The sequence below is a fragment of the Drosophila subpulchrella genome, chromosome X (assembly GCF_014743375.2).
Source record: "Drosophila subpulchrella strain 33 F10 #4 breed RU33 chromosome X, RU_Dsub_v1.1 Primary Assembly, whole genome shotgun sequence".
NCBI classification, from domain to species: domain Eukaryota; kingdom Metazoa; phylum Arthropoda; class Insecta; order Diptera; family Drosophilidae; genus Drosophila; species Drosophila subpulchrella.
Window position 1 is genome coordinate 22,370,028 of NC_050613.1, and position 13,512 is coordinate 22,383,539.

The window sequence follows — 13,512 nt, forward strand, 5'->3', positions numbered from 1 at the left end:
ATTACATTTTTAAACGACTTATTTATTTATTTTATGATATTGTCTTTAAACAAATACAATGGCTGCACAGAAGTTTTAAGAATTTGTTCTTAAATATATTTATTATAAAAATAACATTTATTCATTGTGTTCCAGCTTGTCAGTTGGCAATTCGCACAGCGTGTATTTCATATTCAAAGATATTACAAATGGCCGAGCCAGCTTTCACACAAACTAAACGGAGTTTATACAAAAAAAATGCTTCACAAAAAAGTTTCTATAAATACAGAGTATGGAATTCATTTTTCACATGGACTTCATCTGTGCCATCAGGTCTTCCAGACTGGCTCCGTCTTCGGGTGCAGGCACAGCATCTCCGAGATTTTCGCTAGATTTTTCAGGTGCCTCGTAGGCGAGTCTCAGACCTTCGCCAACCTCAGAGGTTTTAGCTGCCGTTGGATTACTTTCTGGTGCATCCTCGGCCACCAGTTCGATGCCCCATTCGTTGGTGGCATGCAGCGGCTCCTCGCTGGCCGCCTCCTCCTTTATCACCACGGGTTTGGGTCTGGCCTGGAATTCCTTTTGCCGCACCAAACAATTCCTGTCATCGCACTGTGGATTCGGCTTGAGCGTCATCTTGGGGAAGAAATCGCTGAGGGCATTGTAGCCCAGATAGTCGGAGACCTCGCCGAAATTCAGCAGATACTTCAGGGCATTCTGGACAAGAAAGCCAGCCGTAATGCCCATGGTGGTGGGCAGAGAGGCGGCGCACACGCCCTCCCTTTTGAGGGTCTTCTCGTCAATGTTCTCGGCCACCACCAAAGGCGGAGCACAGGCGAAACAGGCGGTGTCGCCGGGACGGATAAACTGAATGTGCCCCGAGACGGCATTCTCCGAAACGCCCGACTCGAACCAGTTGAGATTCCGCTCATTGCAGGCCGCATTGATGGCCATGCGGGCCTCGAAGTTGTCCACACAGCTGAGCACCAGATCCACCGGCTGACCAGCCACACGACCGCCCTGCGAGATGGTGTCCAGGAAGCGATCAAAGTTATCCACCGTCGTGATGTTGTAGTTGTGCGTCTCGATCTCCACGTCCGGGTTAATGAAGCCCAGCGTGGCGGCGGCGGCCTGGACTTTGGAGAGGCCCGCCTGGTCGGGCGTGAAGAACAGCCGGTTCATGTTGGCCAGCTCCACCTTGTCGTAGTCGAACAGAATCAGTTTGCCAATGCCGCAGCTGCAATATAAATAGGGCATTCAATATATGGTTTGGAAGTGATCAGGTGAAATATAAATTGGAATTTATGTGACATATCTGTATAGAGTAAAAATATTTTAGTAAATTGTTTATGCTTTCAAGCTAATAAAAGATGTTTTATGTGTATTTTATACATAAATTCAACAAATTCCTTCAGAGATCTCTAGTTTAAAATTATGCTGAATATCATACGCGTTATAACAAATTCAAGAGGTATACAACAAACTATTAAAATAGGAATTAGCCATATATATTATACATAAAAGGTATAACAGTGGGTTAATTTTTTAAGTAGATTTTAAAATCATAGTTCTATATTATGTTCAATATTAAATTAGGGATTACCCAGATATTTCTATACAGAACGATTTAAAACAGTGGCTAAATTTTTTAAAAATCATATAGTTCAACATGATATTCAATATTAAAAAGGGGATTACCCTGATATTTCTATATGGAAAGGTTTAACAAAGTGGCTTCATTTTTTGAACAGATTTTTAGATCATATAGTTCAATATAGCAGATCTTTTGTGGATGACTTATGGATATGATTTGAGCTACAAACTGCCATAGGTCATAGTGATTTCTCGCCGTGTACGAACCGTGTCAACATGATATTCAATATTAAAAAGGGGACTACCCTGATATTTCTATATGGAAAGGTTTAACAAAGTGGTTTCATTTTTTGAAAAGATTTTGAGATCATTTAGTTCAACAAGCAGATCTTTTGTGGATTACTTATGGATATGATTTGAGCTATGAATTGCCATAAGTCATAGTGATTTCTCGCCGTGTACGAACCGTGTCAACATGATATTCAATACTAAAAAGGGGATTACCCTGATATTTCTATATGGAAAGGTTTAACAAAGTGGCTTCATTATTTAAAGAGATTTTAAGATCATATAGCAGATCTTTTGTGGAATATTTATGTATATGATTTGAACTACGAATTGCCATAAGTCATAGTGATTTCTCGCCGTGTACGAACCGTGTCAGCATGTCGGCGGTGACGCTTCCCACGCCGCCCACGCCCACAATGGCCACCGCCTTGTCCCGGATCCGCTCGTAGTCCTTGACGATGTTCATCCGCTGCAGGGCCATGAGGCGACTGTAGGGATTGGAGTCCACCACCTCGGCGGACATGCGCTCGATGCGATCGCGCACCAGGCGGCTGTTGTTGCCCCCGATCCCACTGCCGCTGGTGCTGCTCCCTGGGGTCTTCGGGTCCTCCAGCTCCGTCTTCAGCTCGGCGATGATCGCCTGCAGTTCGTCGATGGCGTGCGACATCCTGGCGAATGGGTCCTCCAGCTGCGATCCTCCAAAGTCAGTAAACGGTCGTCTTGACTTTCAACTTTCGCTTTTAAGTTTCGCTGTTTTAATCGCAGCCACGTAGTTGTGTTACAACAAGCTTTGTTATTGCAAGTACGGTCATACTGCACAATCGTGTTCGAAAACAGTCTGGCAGCACTGATCTAGAGATGGTCCATCAACGATGGCAAAAATACCACAGAAACATTAGAAAATACCACTGCTCGCACGATTTGGATAGTGCTGATAAACGCTGACTTTGGCGCACTTATTTGAATTGAAAATTCTTCAGCCATTAATTAAACAAATTGAATACATGTCTATAGCAGTTAATAGCCAAAAAGTTTAAAAAGCACATTATTTAAAAAAAACTATCGACCAATTTAAAATATTTCAAGCACAAAAAATATTTTAACTTTAATTTTTTTTTAAATTTTAAATTATAAATCAGCTCTTTTACACCAGCCAGAAAAACAACATTTTTAAATGAGTATGCATTTGTTTATTTTATTTCTTTTTTTAACCCACTATTATCCATTAAATGCGTCGATTTCTCAAAGCTCTTAAACCACTTACTCACCTCCTTCGACTCATACGATCGACTTGTATAATTACACAAAAGATTTATTGTCAAAATCATTACACAAAAAAGGTATTATAATTATTAAATAACCAAAAAAAAAAAAACAGTTAAAAGAAGATGACGATAGTTGTGATTGCTTTGCGTGTTAAATGCGACAAAAAAATAATTATTATACTATTCAATAAATCGAGTGTTGGGAGCACGTTTATTATTTAATATTATCAATATTACTGTATAAACCGGTGACTATCACTTGCCAACAAGTAGAGATATATGTATGGATAAGTGTCCGTTCTGTGTAGCTTATTGTGTACTGTGTGCTGTCCGCCATCCGGTGACCCTCGTCCGTCCACCCGGATGACCTGGTTCACCTGGTCCACCTGGTTCGCTGGGTTCACTGGGTTCACTGGGTTCACCTGCTCCGCGGCTGCAGGCGCACGCGGAAGCCCTCCTCCCTTTTTAGGATGATGTCCGCCTGCAGCTTGAAGTCCGATTCGGTCAGGTCCGAGAAGACACGGTAGTTCCGCAAAATGGTCGACAGAAGGATCTTCAGCTTAAGCATCGCGTATTTGCGGCCTAACAAAAATAATAGCATAATACAATGAAAAATATTGTATGATAAAAAATTAATTGAGGTTAACTATTTTTTTATAGGTAAGATAAGCCTATTTAAAATTAGAGAATTTGACTAATGTATACCTTGAAAAAACATTAACAATATGGTCGGAACTCGTAGGGAAATATAATTTTTTTCATCTCTATATTTCATAAACTTAGAGGTCTCAATTTGATTTGATAGGATATACGTAGGATCTATATAATATTAGTTAAAAAAATAAAATTGTCAAAACATTTAAAAAAAAAATATAAGTAAATGAACACATTTCTTTGAAGACTTATTAACATTAACTATTTTTTTTATTGGTAAGATAAGCTTACTGTTTAGGTATTTAAATTTAGAGAGTTTGACTAATATAAACCTTGAAAAAACCCTAGCAATATGGTCGAAACTCGTAGGGAAATATAATTTTTTTCATCTCTATATTTTATAAACTTGGAGGTCTCAATTTGATTAAATGGGATATACGTAGGATCTACATATATAATATTAGTTTAAAAAATAAATTTGTAAAAATATTTTAAAAAAATATATAAGTAAAAGTAACACATTTCTTTGAAGAGTTATACTTTTTCAAATGTTTTCAGCCTGCTTTTGTATTATAAGCACTTGCTCGATTTCTCAGTGTATGTTGTTCAAGGTAGTTTTCAGGTAGAAATTTTAAAGAAATCTTGTTGGCATTGTTTTTTTTTTCTTTCAATGGTCTTCAGAATTTCCGTAATTTTAATAATAATATTTTTTTATCAGTGCACAATCCCCCACTCACCCACACAGCTGCGCGGTCCCGCGGAGAAGGGCACGAAGGCGTAGTAGTGGCGGTTGGCCTGCCGCTCCGGCAGAAAGTTGTCCGGATCGAAGACGTTGGGATTGGCGTAGACCTTCGGATTGCGGTGCAGCAGGACGGTGGCCACCGTCACCGTGGCGCCCCTGGGGATCACGTAGTTGCCCGAGTTCAGCTTGAGGTCCTCCTGCAGCTCGCGGGCGATCAGCGGGACGGGCGGGTACATGCGCAGCGTCTCCATCAGACACCGCTCCAGATACTTCATCTCCAGTGTGTCCTACAATTTTAAAAATAAAGGCATTCCATGTATTAGGTTTATTCAAAAAAGATACACGTTTTAAAATTTTACCAAATATTGAACAGAGTTTTTAAAGAAGAATTGACTTTGGTATTGATTAATTTCTTTATCATATCATTTTATTATTTACTTTTTGTATAATACTCTTTATTGCAATGTTTTAATCATTACGTAATTTTTAACATTTAAAAAAAAAAATGTAAGGCAAAAATATTTTGAAGAATTATTACTTTTTTAAAGGTAAAAAAGGTACGTAATACTAAAATGTAAGACAAAATGAACCTACTTTTAAATTTGTTATTTTATTTTTATTTTATTTTAACAAATTAAAGCTAGTATATAATACTTAAATTAATATTTAAAAAAGAAGGGGCGCTGGAAGCTTAAGACCTTCGGCCCGCTTTTAAATTAAAAAAGTATTTCTTCAGTAAATTTTTTTTATTTGAAAATTTACTTTTAGGAATAGATAACTCTTCTAATTCATATGACAAATTATCATTGACGCCAAATAAATTATTTGAGAAAAGCTTTGATGTATCATCCATGGTTACCCACCTGAAACGTGGCCGGCCGCTGTGAGTCGCCGAAAATGGAGTCGAGCTCGGCGAGCACGCGGTCCTGGATCTCCTGGTGGATGCCCATCAGCGAGAGGAAGAACGAGGAGCCGGCTGCCGTGGTGTCGTGTCCCTCGAACATGATGGTGTCCACCTGCTCCTTGATCTCCGTGTCGGTGATGAGGGCCCCGTTCTGGGCACTCTCGAGCATCAGGTCGAGGAAGGCCAGCCGCTTCTTCTCGCCAATGTCGTTGTCCTCCACATCCAGGTCGTCCTTGAGGCCGGCCGACTGGCCGTACGAGAGTCCGGCCACCGGCAGAGTGACCTTCTCCTCACCCGAGGACTGGCCACTGACCACCGCATCCGCATCCTGTCCGCTGAGCTCCCGCTCCCTCTCCAAGGCAGCCGCCTTCAGCTCGCACTGGGCCAGGGATCCGCGGGTGCCCTGCTCGAAGGCCGCCTTCTTGCTGCGGATCACCTTGGTGGTCAGGCCATGGATGATGTTCAACAGGCGGCCCTGCTCCTTGTAGTACCTGGTCAGGGTGAACACGAACTCGTTGCGCAGGAAGATGCTGCGGTGGCGGGCGTGCAGGATGTCGCACATCCGCATCACGGCCATCGCGTACTCGAATCCCGACTTGTCCTGCGTCTTCTTCGACACGCCCATCGCAGTCTCTGGAAGGCGAGGGTACACTTAGAGAAATCTGCTCAAAAATTGGTTGGGGTATTGTCAAAAATTATATTTTTTAGTGGGTTTTAAATCGTAGTTCAGCCAACTCAAGGCGTACAGCTAAAAGACCGACAGTTTTGAGCAGCTAACATCCTAAGCTAACAATCCCAATCATTTTAAAGGAAATTTATTTTTTGACCCATTTTTGAATTTTTTATAAAGGGTTACATTATCTTTTTTTGGGATTCAGAATTCGGTCAAAAATACCCTTTTTTTTAACAGTTTTTCAATCGTAGTTTAGGCAAGTCAAGACGTACAGCCAAAAGACCGACAGTTTTGAGCAGCTAACATCCTAAGCTAACAATCCCAATCATTTTAAAGGAAATTTATTTTTTGACCAATTTTTGAATTTTTATAAGGGGTTACTTCGTGATTTTTAGCGAAAAATGGGCAAAACTTAAATTTTCTAGGTTTCAATGCTAGTCGATAGGGAATTTAATTACGAGCTCAACGAGGTATGACATTTATCATTCTGACCATTTTTCGCATTATGACAGCCAAAAAACAGAGAAATTAGGGCAGAAAATAGGCTTTCCGATTTTGGTCAAAATTTTTTGCGGTTTTTCAATCATAGTTCAGCTAAATCAAGGCGTACAGCTAAAAGACCGACTGTTTTGAGCAGCTAACATCCTCAGAAAACAATCCCCGTCACTTTCCGAGAAATTATTTTTTTTCCAATTTTCGCATTTTTTATAAGGGGTTAGTTACATCATGTTTTTTTGAAAAAAATGGACAAAATTAAAAATTTTTGGGCTTAAATGCCAATGTATAGGAAATTTAATTACGAGCTCAACGAGGTATGACATTTCATATTCTGACCTTTTGTTGCATTACGACAGTCAAAAAACTGAGAAATAAGGTCAGAAAATAGGGATTCCGATTTTATTACAAAAATTCTTCATTTTCGTGCGGTTTTTTATTCGTAGTTCAGGCAAATCAAGGCGTACAGCTAAAAGACCGTCAGTTTTGAGCAGCTTACATCCTAAACTAACAATTCCAATCGTTTTAAAGGAAATTTATTTTTTGACCCATTTTTGAATTTTTTATAAGGGGTTTCATCATGATTTTTGCTAAAAATAAGCAAAATAACAATTTTCAGGTTTGAATGAAAATGGATAGGAAATTAAATTACGAGCTCAATGAGGTATAACATTCCTTTTTCTGACCTTTTTTTGCTTTATGGCAGCGAAAACTCCGACTCTTTTTGGCAAAAAACCGGTATTTCGATTTATGTCAAAAATGCTATTACTTAGTGGGTTTTTAATCGTAGTTCAGTCAAATCAAAGCGTACAACTAAAAGAAAGACAGTTTTGAGCAGCTAAAACCCTCAGCTAACAATTCCAATCATTTTAAAGGAAACTTATTTTTTGACCGATTTTTGCATTTTTAATAAGGTGTGATTTTTTTGCAAAAAATGGGCAAAATTAAAATTTTCTAGGTTTCAATGCTAATGAATAGGGAAATTAATTACGAGCTCAACGAGGTATGACATTCTTCATTCTGACCTTTTTTCGCATTATGACAGCCAAAAAACTGAGAAACTAGGGCAGAAAATAGAGATTCCGATTTTATTACAAAAATTCTTCAATTTCTTGCGGTTTTTTAATCGTAGTTCGGCCAAATCAAGGCGTACAGCTAAAAGACCGACAGTTTTGAGCAGCTTACATCCTAAGCTAACAATCCCAATCGTTTTAAAGGAAATTAATTTTTTGACCCATTTTTGCATTTTTTATAAGGGGTTACATCATGATTTTTGAGAAAAATGGGCAAAATTAAAAATTTTCAGGTTTGAATGAAAGTGGATAGGAAATTAAATTACAAGCTCAACGAGGTATAACATTTCTTATTCTGACCATTTTTTGCATTATGACAGCCATATAACTGAGACTTTAGGGCAAAATATCCCTGTTTTCGATGTTAGTGAAAAATTATCCTTTTTTTTTGCAATTTTTCAATCATAGTTCAGACAAATCAAGGCGTACAGCTAAAAGACCGACTGTTTTGAGCAGCTAACATCCTTAGCTAACCATCCCCATCACTTTCCGGGAAATTATTTTTTTGACCAATTTTTCCATTTTTAATAAGGGGTTACATCATAATTTTTTGCAAAAAATGGGCAAAATTAAAATTTTCTAGGTTTCAATGATAGTGGATAGGGAACTTAATTACGAGCTCAACGAGGTATGACATTCCTCATTCTGACCTTTTTTTGCTTTATGGCAGCGAAATCACCGACTCTTTGGCAAAAAACATCGATTTCGATTTATGTCAAAAATAACTCTGTTTTATCGGGTTTTTTTATCGTAGTATATCCAAATCTGAAATATTGATTACATTTGTTTAGTATTCGATAAATAAAATAGCACGACTATCGGAATTTTATCATTTTTGTAGTTCAAAACTTTTAAAAACCACCAATTTCAAAAAATATTCTCTCCGGCTGCAAGGATTCTTTATTTCGTTTGCATTTTTAAAAGAACGACCCATATTGGTAGTTTTAAACTTATAAATTTGTGGAACTTGAATTCTTAGTTTGATGGCCCTAAGAGATTCGTTTTTAATCTCAATGCCCAGCTAAACAGTGCTTCATCACGTGTGTCAAATTCAAAATTGAATTTTTCCGCCCGGCTCTGACTCGGATTTTAATCGGATAGCACTCGGTGTTTGGAGATCGAGATCGAGATCGGAGATGGACCCCAGCTCAAATGGGGGGAAGTGGAATGCACTCGCCTGACCCAAGCGCCAATTGAACTTAACAAACAGACAACAGGCGGCGGAGGTAGCCCCTGGATTCCCCTGCCGCTCACCATACCGACTGTCTAATTGTAGATACAATGCATAAATAGATCTATAGATGACAGCATAAACGAGCTTACGGGCAGATCCGCTTCGAGAGTAGAATGTTTTTGTGCTGTGGGAAAAATGCGAGCCAGGAATTCGGCATTTGTTTCGACTTGAGAGAGCTTTCTTCCTTCGAAAGGAGTTTTTAAACAATTTCTAGATCTAATTTTGAATTTTTCTTGGCTACATCTTATCTCATGTCTTTAAAGAAGGACTTAAAATAATTAATAAGAAAAGGTGGGGTAATTATTGATCAGAAAAGATTTTATATATTTCCAAAGCATTTTATATCCTTTAAAATTATAAAACCCTTTATACTTAACTCCAGAAACAGTTTAAAAATCAAGTGATACAAAATCTTAGATCCAATTATAAAATTTGGAAAATTAATTAATCAAAGTTTTTGAAAATATTTACAAGTATAATTTAGCAAATCTAATATTGAGAGCAAAATAAAAATTGATATCATATGACTTAGCTGTGCAACGACAAAATGTAAAGATAGGTCAGTAAGTTTACATTAAATAAGGAACTATACACCCCACTTAAAGATTCATAATTATTGATAACTTTTCCATATAGTAAAGTAAATAAACACTTTCGTTTCGAGTTGCCTTGTATGGGGAAATGGGAAATCTGGCTTATGCAATGACATTTGGTTTTTCCTGCCCATTCTTACGATTCGAATTTAAAACATTTGCCCAGTTCTTCATAAGCATTTGCTGGTTTCGTTCAGGTCTTAATTGCTAATTGCCCGTTTGCGTCAGACCCCATAATCGCCGTGAACAACAACCTCAGCTCTGGATGTCGGCCGTTGCATTCAAATTTTCCTGATTAAATGCTTAATGGCAATGCGACGTGCCTTTAATTGCAGCTCAGATTCGCTGGGATTCGGTGGATTTCGTTGCATTTCGTTGCAGTTCGTTGCAGTTCGGTTCGCTTCGGAACTCAAGTCCCATCCAGTTGAGTTCTGTAATCTTGCATTGGCTGCATTTCAATTGAGGGCTCGGATTATGCAATGGCCTAGAAATCAATCCGAAATCGGCCGAGCGATCCGCCGGCGACAATGTCATTAACATTGGCCGCCTTCCAATTTGTCTAGCTCTTGGCGGTTTCACTTTTTCCATTTTTCCAGGCCCCCAACGCGACGTGTTTGGCTTTAAGCGAATTGGCGTCTGGGTGGTATTTTTGCATGAATTAACTACCCTATTGGGTGGTCCAAAAGTATAGGAATAGCCTTCACCTGCATCTACAAATGGGCGGTGATTTTACCCAAATCAAGCTTGGGGCTTGTGAGTTACCTTGGCATAGTCCTGCCACATATAAGAAGGTTTTTTCATATTCCACTTCCATATTGCATTTGTTATGTTCGCAACATTAAAAATTTCACAACTTAGGACCTAATAAACTAATACAAGCTTAAAAAAAATAATAAAGCTCTTTAGGAGCTGAGTTACTATGGTCTGGTCTCAATATTCGAGAGTTTTTTGTGAATGTGCTTTAAAATCACTTAACATAAGATTTGCATCAGTAAAAATTTCACAACTTAGGACCTAATAAACTAATACAAACTTAAATAAATATTAAAGTTCTTATAGGAGCTGAGTTACTATGGGCGACTGGCCTTAATGTTCCAAAGTTTTTTGTGAATGTGCTCTGATATCACTTAACATAAGATTTTTATCGATATTAACCTTAGAGGATCCTAATTAGCGAAGCCACTTCCAAGTTACGATAGTTAGTTTTTGCTGGGAAAAGACCTTTAATTATGGAATTTTCGTAACTAAGCCACATGATCGTTTAGAGGACAAAGCCAACCAGTTTGCAGCAGTTTGGCAGCTGGCGGTGGCATAATTCGGTTAGATCGGAGGCCGGGATCTGGTATATATATGCAGAACTACATATATACGTATTATCTGCGCCCATTGTTGGGGGCACAACAAAAGCAAGCAGAAATTTTTGATTTGTCAGTATATAGGGAAATGGGTCTGCACTCAATTGTGTGTGGCATACAATATAATGTATCATATATAGTATAGTATGTTTTAGCGGAGATTAGGTGACTTGGGCACACGCATATAACTGAAATGATGCTGGGACTGGATAGTATGGAGGTATGGAGGTATGGAACTGTGGAAGTATGGGTATTGGGGATGATGATGTGCGAGTGCGTGTGAGTTGACTGTACTGTACTTTTTTGTGTGTGTAATCACCGTGACGGCAAAGTACGGCTATCCCTATCCCCGTATCCGTATCACGTACATCTATCTCGCATCCATATCTATTCACTTACCCAATAGAATCTCCACGGTTGCCTCGCTCATGTAATCATGGCAATCAAACGTGCGACCATCCTCCGCACGCAGTTTCCTCACCACATTGCGCGAGTTCTCGTTGAAGAGCTCGATGAAGCTCTTCAAGACGTTCAGATGGAATGTGGGTGCGATCAGTTTGCGGTGCGAACGCCATTTTTGACCTGCAACAATAGAGGGCGCTATATGTAGATATGTAGGTATGGAACCGATCGAGTGCTTCAAAAGCCTAAGTGAAAATGGATTCAATGCCTTGGTAAAAATTTTTAATTTCAATTTATAGAAATCTTTTCAAGTAGTTGGTCAATTTGTTAAAATATACCCTAATACGTAATATAAAAGTGTTATCACAATTAATTTCTGTTGTAAGTACTAAATAAAATCGATACCATATGGTATCATATTGTTATTTTGATAATATCCTTTTCGACGAAAAATATTTTATTAGTATTTTATTTGTATTCAGTATATTTTATTTAAAATCTTTAAAATACTAACTGATACTTTCAAATTTCGACTTCAAACGACTCCATAATTTTTCCCCGTGACTTTTCTGCGACGCTGGTTTTATTTATAGCGGCATTGTTGTGCCAACTGTCAGGCTAGCGGATCGCTTAATTAATTTATGATTCCGCAAATTGCATTAGTGGCAAGTGGTCCTCAAACTGGCCCCACCTCCTGGGCCCCCAGAAATCCAGAAATCCCCCCTTTCGGCCCCTCACCTGTGCTGATCAGCAGTCCATCGCCCAGCCAGGGCTTGAAGAACTTGTACTCGGAGGCCTTGTCGATATAGACGTGGCTGCTCAGCAGCAGCTCCACGTCCCGGGGATCGTAGATGAAGACCACCAGCTTGGGCCCGATCCACATCTTGGCTATGTGCTCGAAGGGGGCGCTCTTCCGGATGACTGTTTTGAAAACAGCTGCAGGCGATAGCGGGGTATTTGATCAGTTTTCGGAACTCTTTTTTAAGGTATTTACAATTCTTATCAAATATCAATAAATGTTTTCGAATTAAAAAATATGTGAATAAACTTTTTTTTAAGTAGCACCATGAGGAATATTTCAAAATATTACCGAAAATGTTCTTGGATATTATTAATTTTATGAAAAATTATATTTTAAAGTTACAAATTATCTTTATTTTACACACATCTATACAAACCCATTCATTACTAGTTTTATTATTATTGACTTTAAAGGCAAAGATACTGTTTAAGAATTTATTATAATGTTCTTGTACGTTTTTAGTTGAAAAAACTTGTCGCTTTAATATAGCTTCAAATTGCAGTTTTATGTAAAGATGCAAATAAAAATACTTCTACTAAACTTTCATTATTTGCTTGACAAAGAATGATTTAAGTTGTAAATGAAATACAAATTTAAGTGTTTACGATGATTCAGGTGTTTTACTCTGACTTTAAAAATTAAAAATTGATCAAGAATTAAATCAAATTCATTTTGAAATCAAATATAAATTGCAATTTGATATTTTGTATTATTTAACTAGGATACGGAGAGTAGCAATATCAATGATTTCACACTTCATTAATGGTTATTCCCAAATCCCCGAAAGGCACTTAATTATGGCATTTACATGAAGCGGGTCCAATCACATCGAACAGGTGGCCCACGATGGGCAGGCCCCTGGGTCCCGGCAGTCGTCCGGCCAGCCTGTACAGGTGGGCCCGGGATAATCGCCAGTAGATGTACCACAGCACCAGCGTGGGCAGCAGCAGGAAGTAGAAGACGCTGCTGGGCGAGCCCAGGACGGCGTCCTTCTTCAGCACTTCCATGGGATGAGGGGTGATCGCTATCGGGGGATCCTATCCTTCAACTGGTTCGGTTGTCCAGACCAGCAAGAGCATACAAAACACCAAAAACACCAAAACTAAACAAAAAAAATAGAGGCGATCGCAGCACGCACACTGCCCAAGTACACGGATCGGATCGATCAGCTATCCATGGGATGGGATGGTATCGGATCGGATCGGATGGGATCGGTGGACCGGATGTTACTCGCTGCTCGTCCAGCGCACAACTAAACGGTGACAACCCCTCGCCGAGGCATCCAGCGAAAATGATCACGAAAAATGAACACACAACCCACACACGGGGTATTGTGGTATTGGGATGGCGGAGTTACGGAAACGGACGCGGGACTCACAGATACAACCGTGCTTATAAATCAGAAATCCGAAATCAGAAACGATGGACCCGCACTCGCACTTCCAGCGACTAGCCAGCGT

The 13,512-nt window shown here is 39.1% G+C and overlaps 2 protein-coding genes across 2 annotated transcripts; both read right to left on the reverse strand.

Annotated features, from left to right (window-relative positions):
• Window positions 1–6: 6 nt before the first annotated feature.
• On the reverse strand, window positions 7–2,671 carry LOC119557500 (ubiquitin-like modifier-activating enzyme 5). The gene is made up of 2 exons (XM_037870272.1): window positions 2,229–2,671; window positions 7–1,216 (listed from the first exon to the last, which is right to left on the reverse strand). The coding sequence occupies exons 1-2, from the start codon at window positions 2,525–2,527 to the stop codon at window positions 286–288; spliced, it is 1,230 nt and encodes a 409-aa protein (XP_037726200.1). The 5' UTR covers window positions 2,528–2,671; the 3' UTR covers window positions 7–285.
• Window positions 2,672–3,151: 480 nt separating this feature from the next.
• Window positions 3,152–13,481, reverse strand: LOC119556401 (cytochrome P450 4g15). The gene is made up of 6 exons (XM_037868577.1): window positions 12,861–13,481; window positions 11,989–12,186; window positions 11,248–11,430; window positions 5,385–6,058; window positions 4,517–4,808; window positions 3,152–3,707 (listed from the first exon to the last, which is right to left on the reverse strand). The coding sequence occupies exons 1-6, from the start codon at window positions 13,057–13,059 to the stop codon at window positions 3,544–3,546; spliced, it is 1,710 nt and encodes a 569-aa protein (XP_037724505.1). The 5' UTR covers window positions 13,060–13,481; the 3' UTR covers window positions 3,152–3,543.
• Window positions 13,482–13,512: the final 31 nt, after the last annotated feature.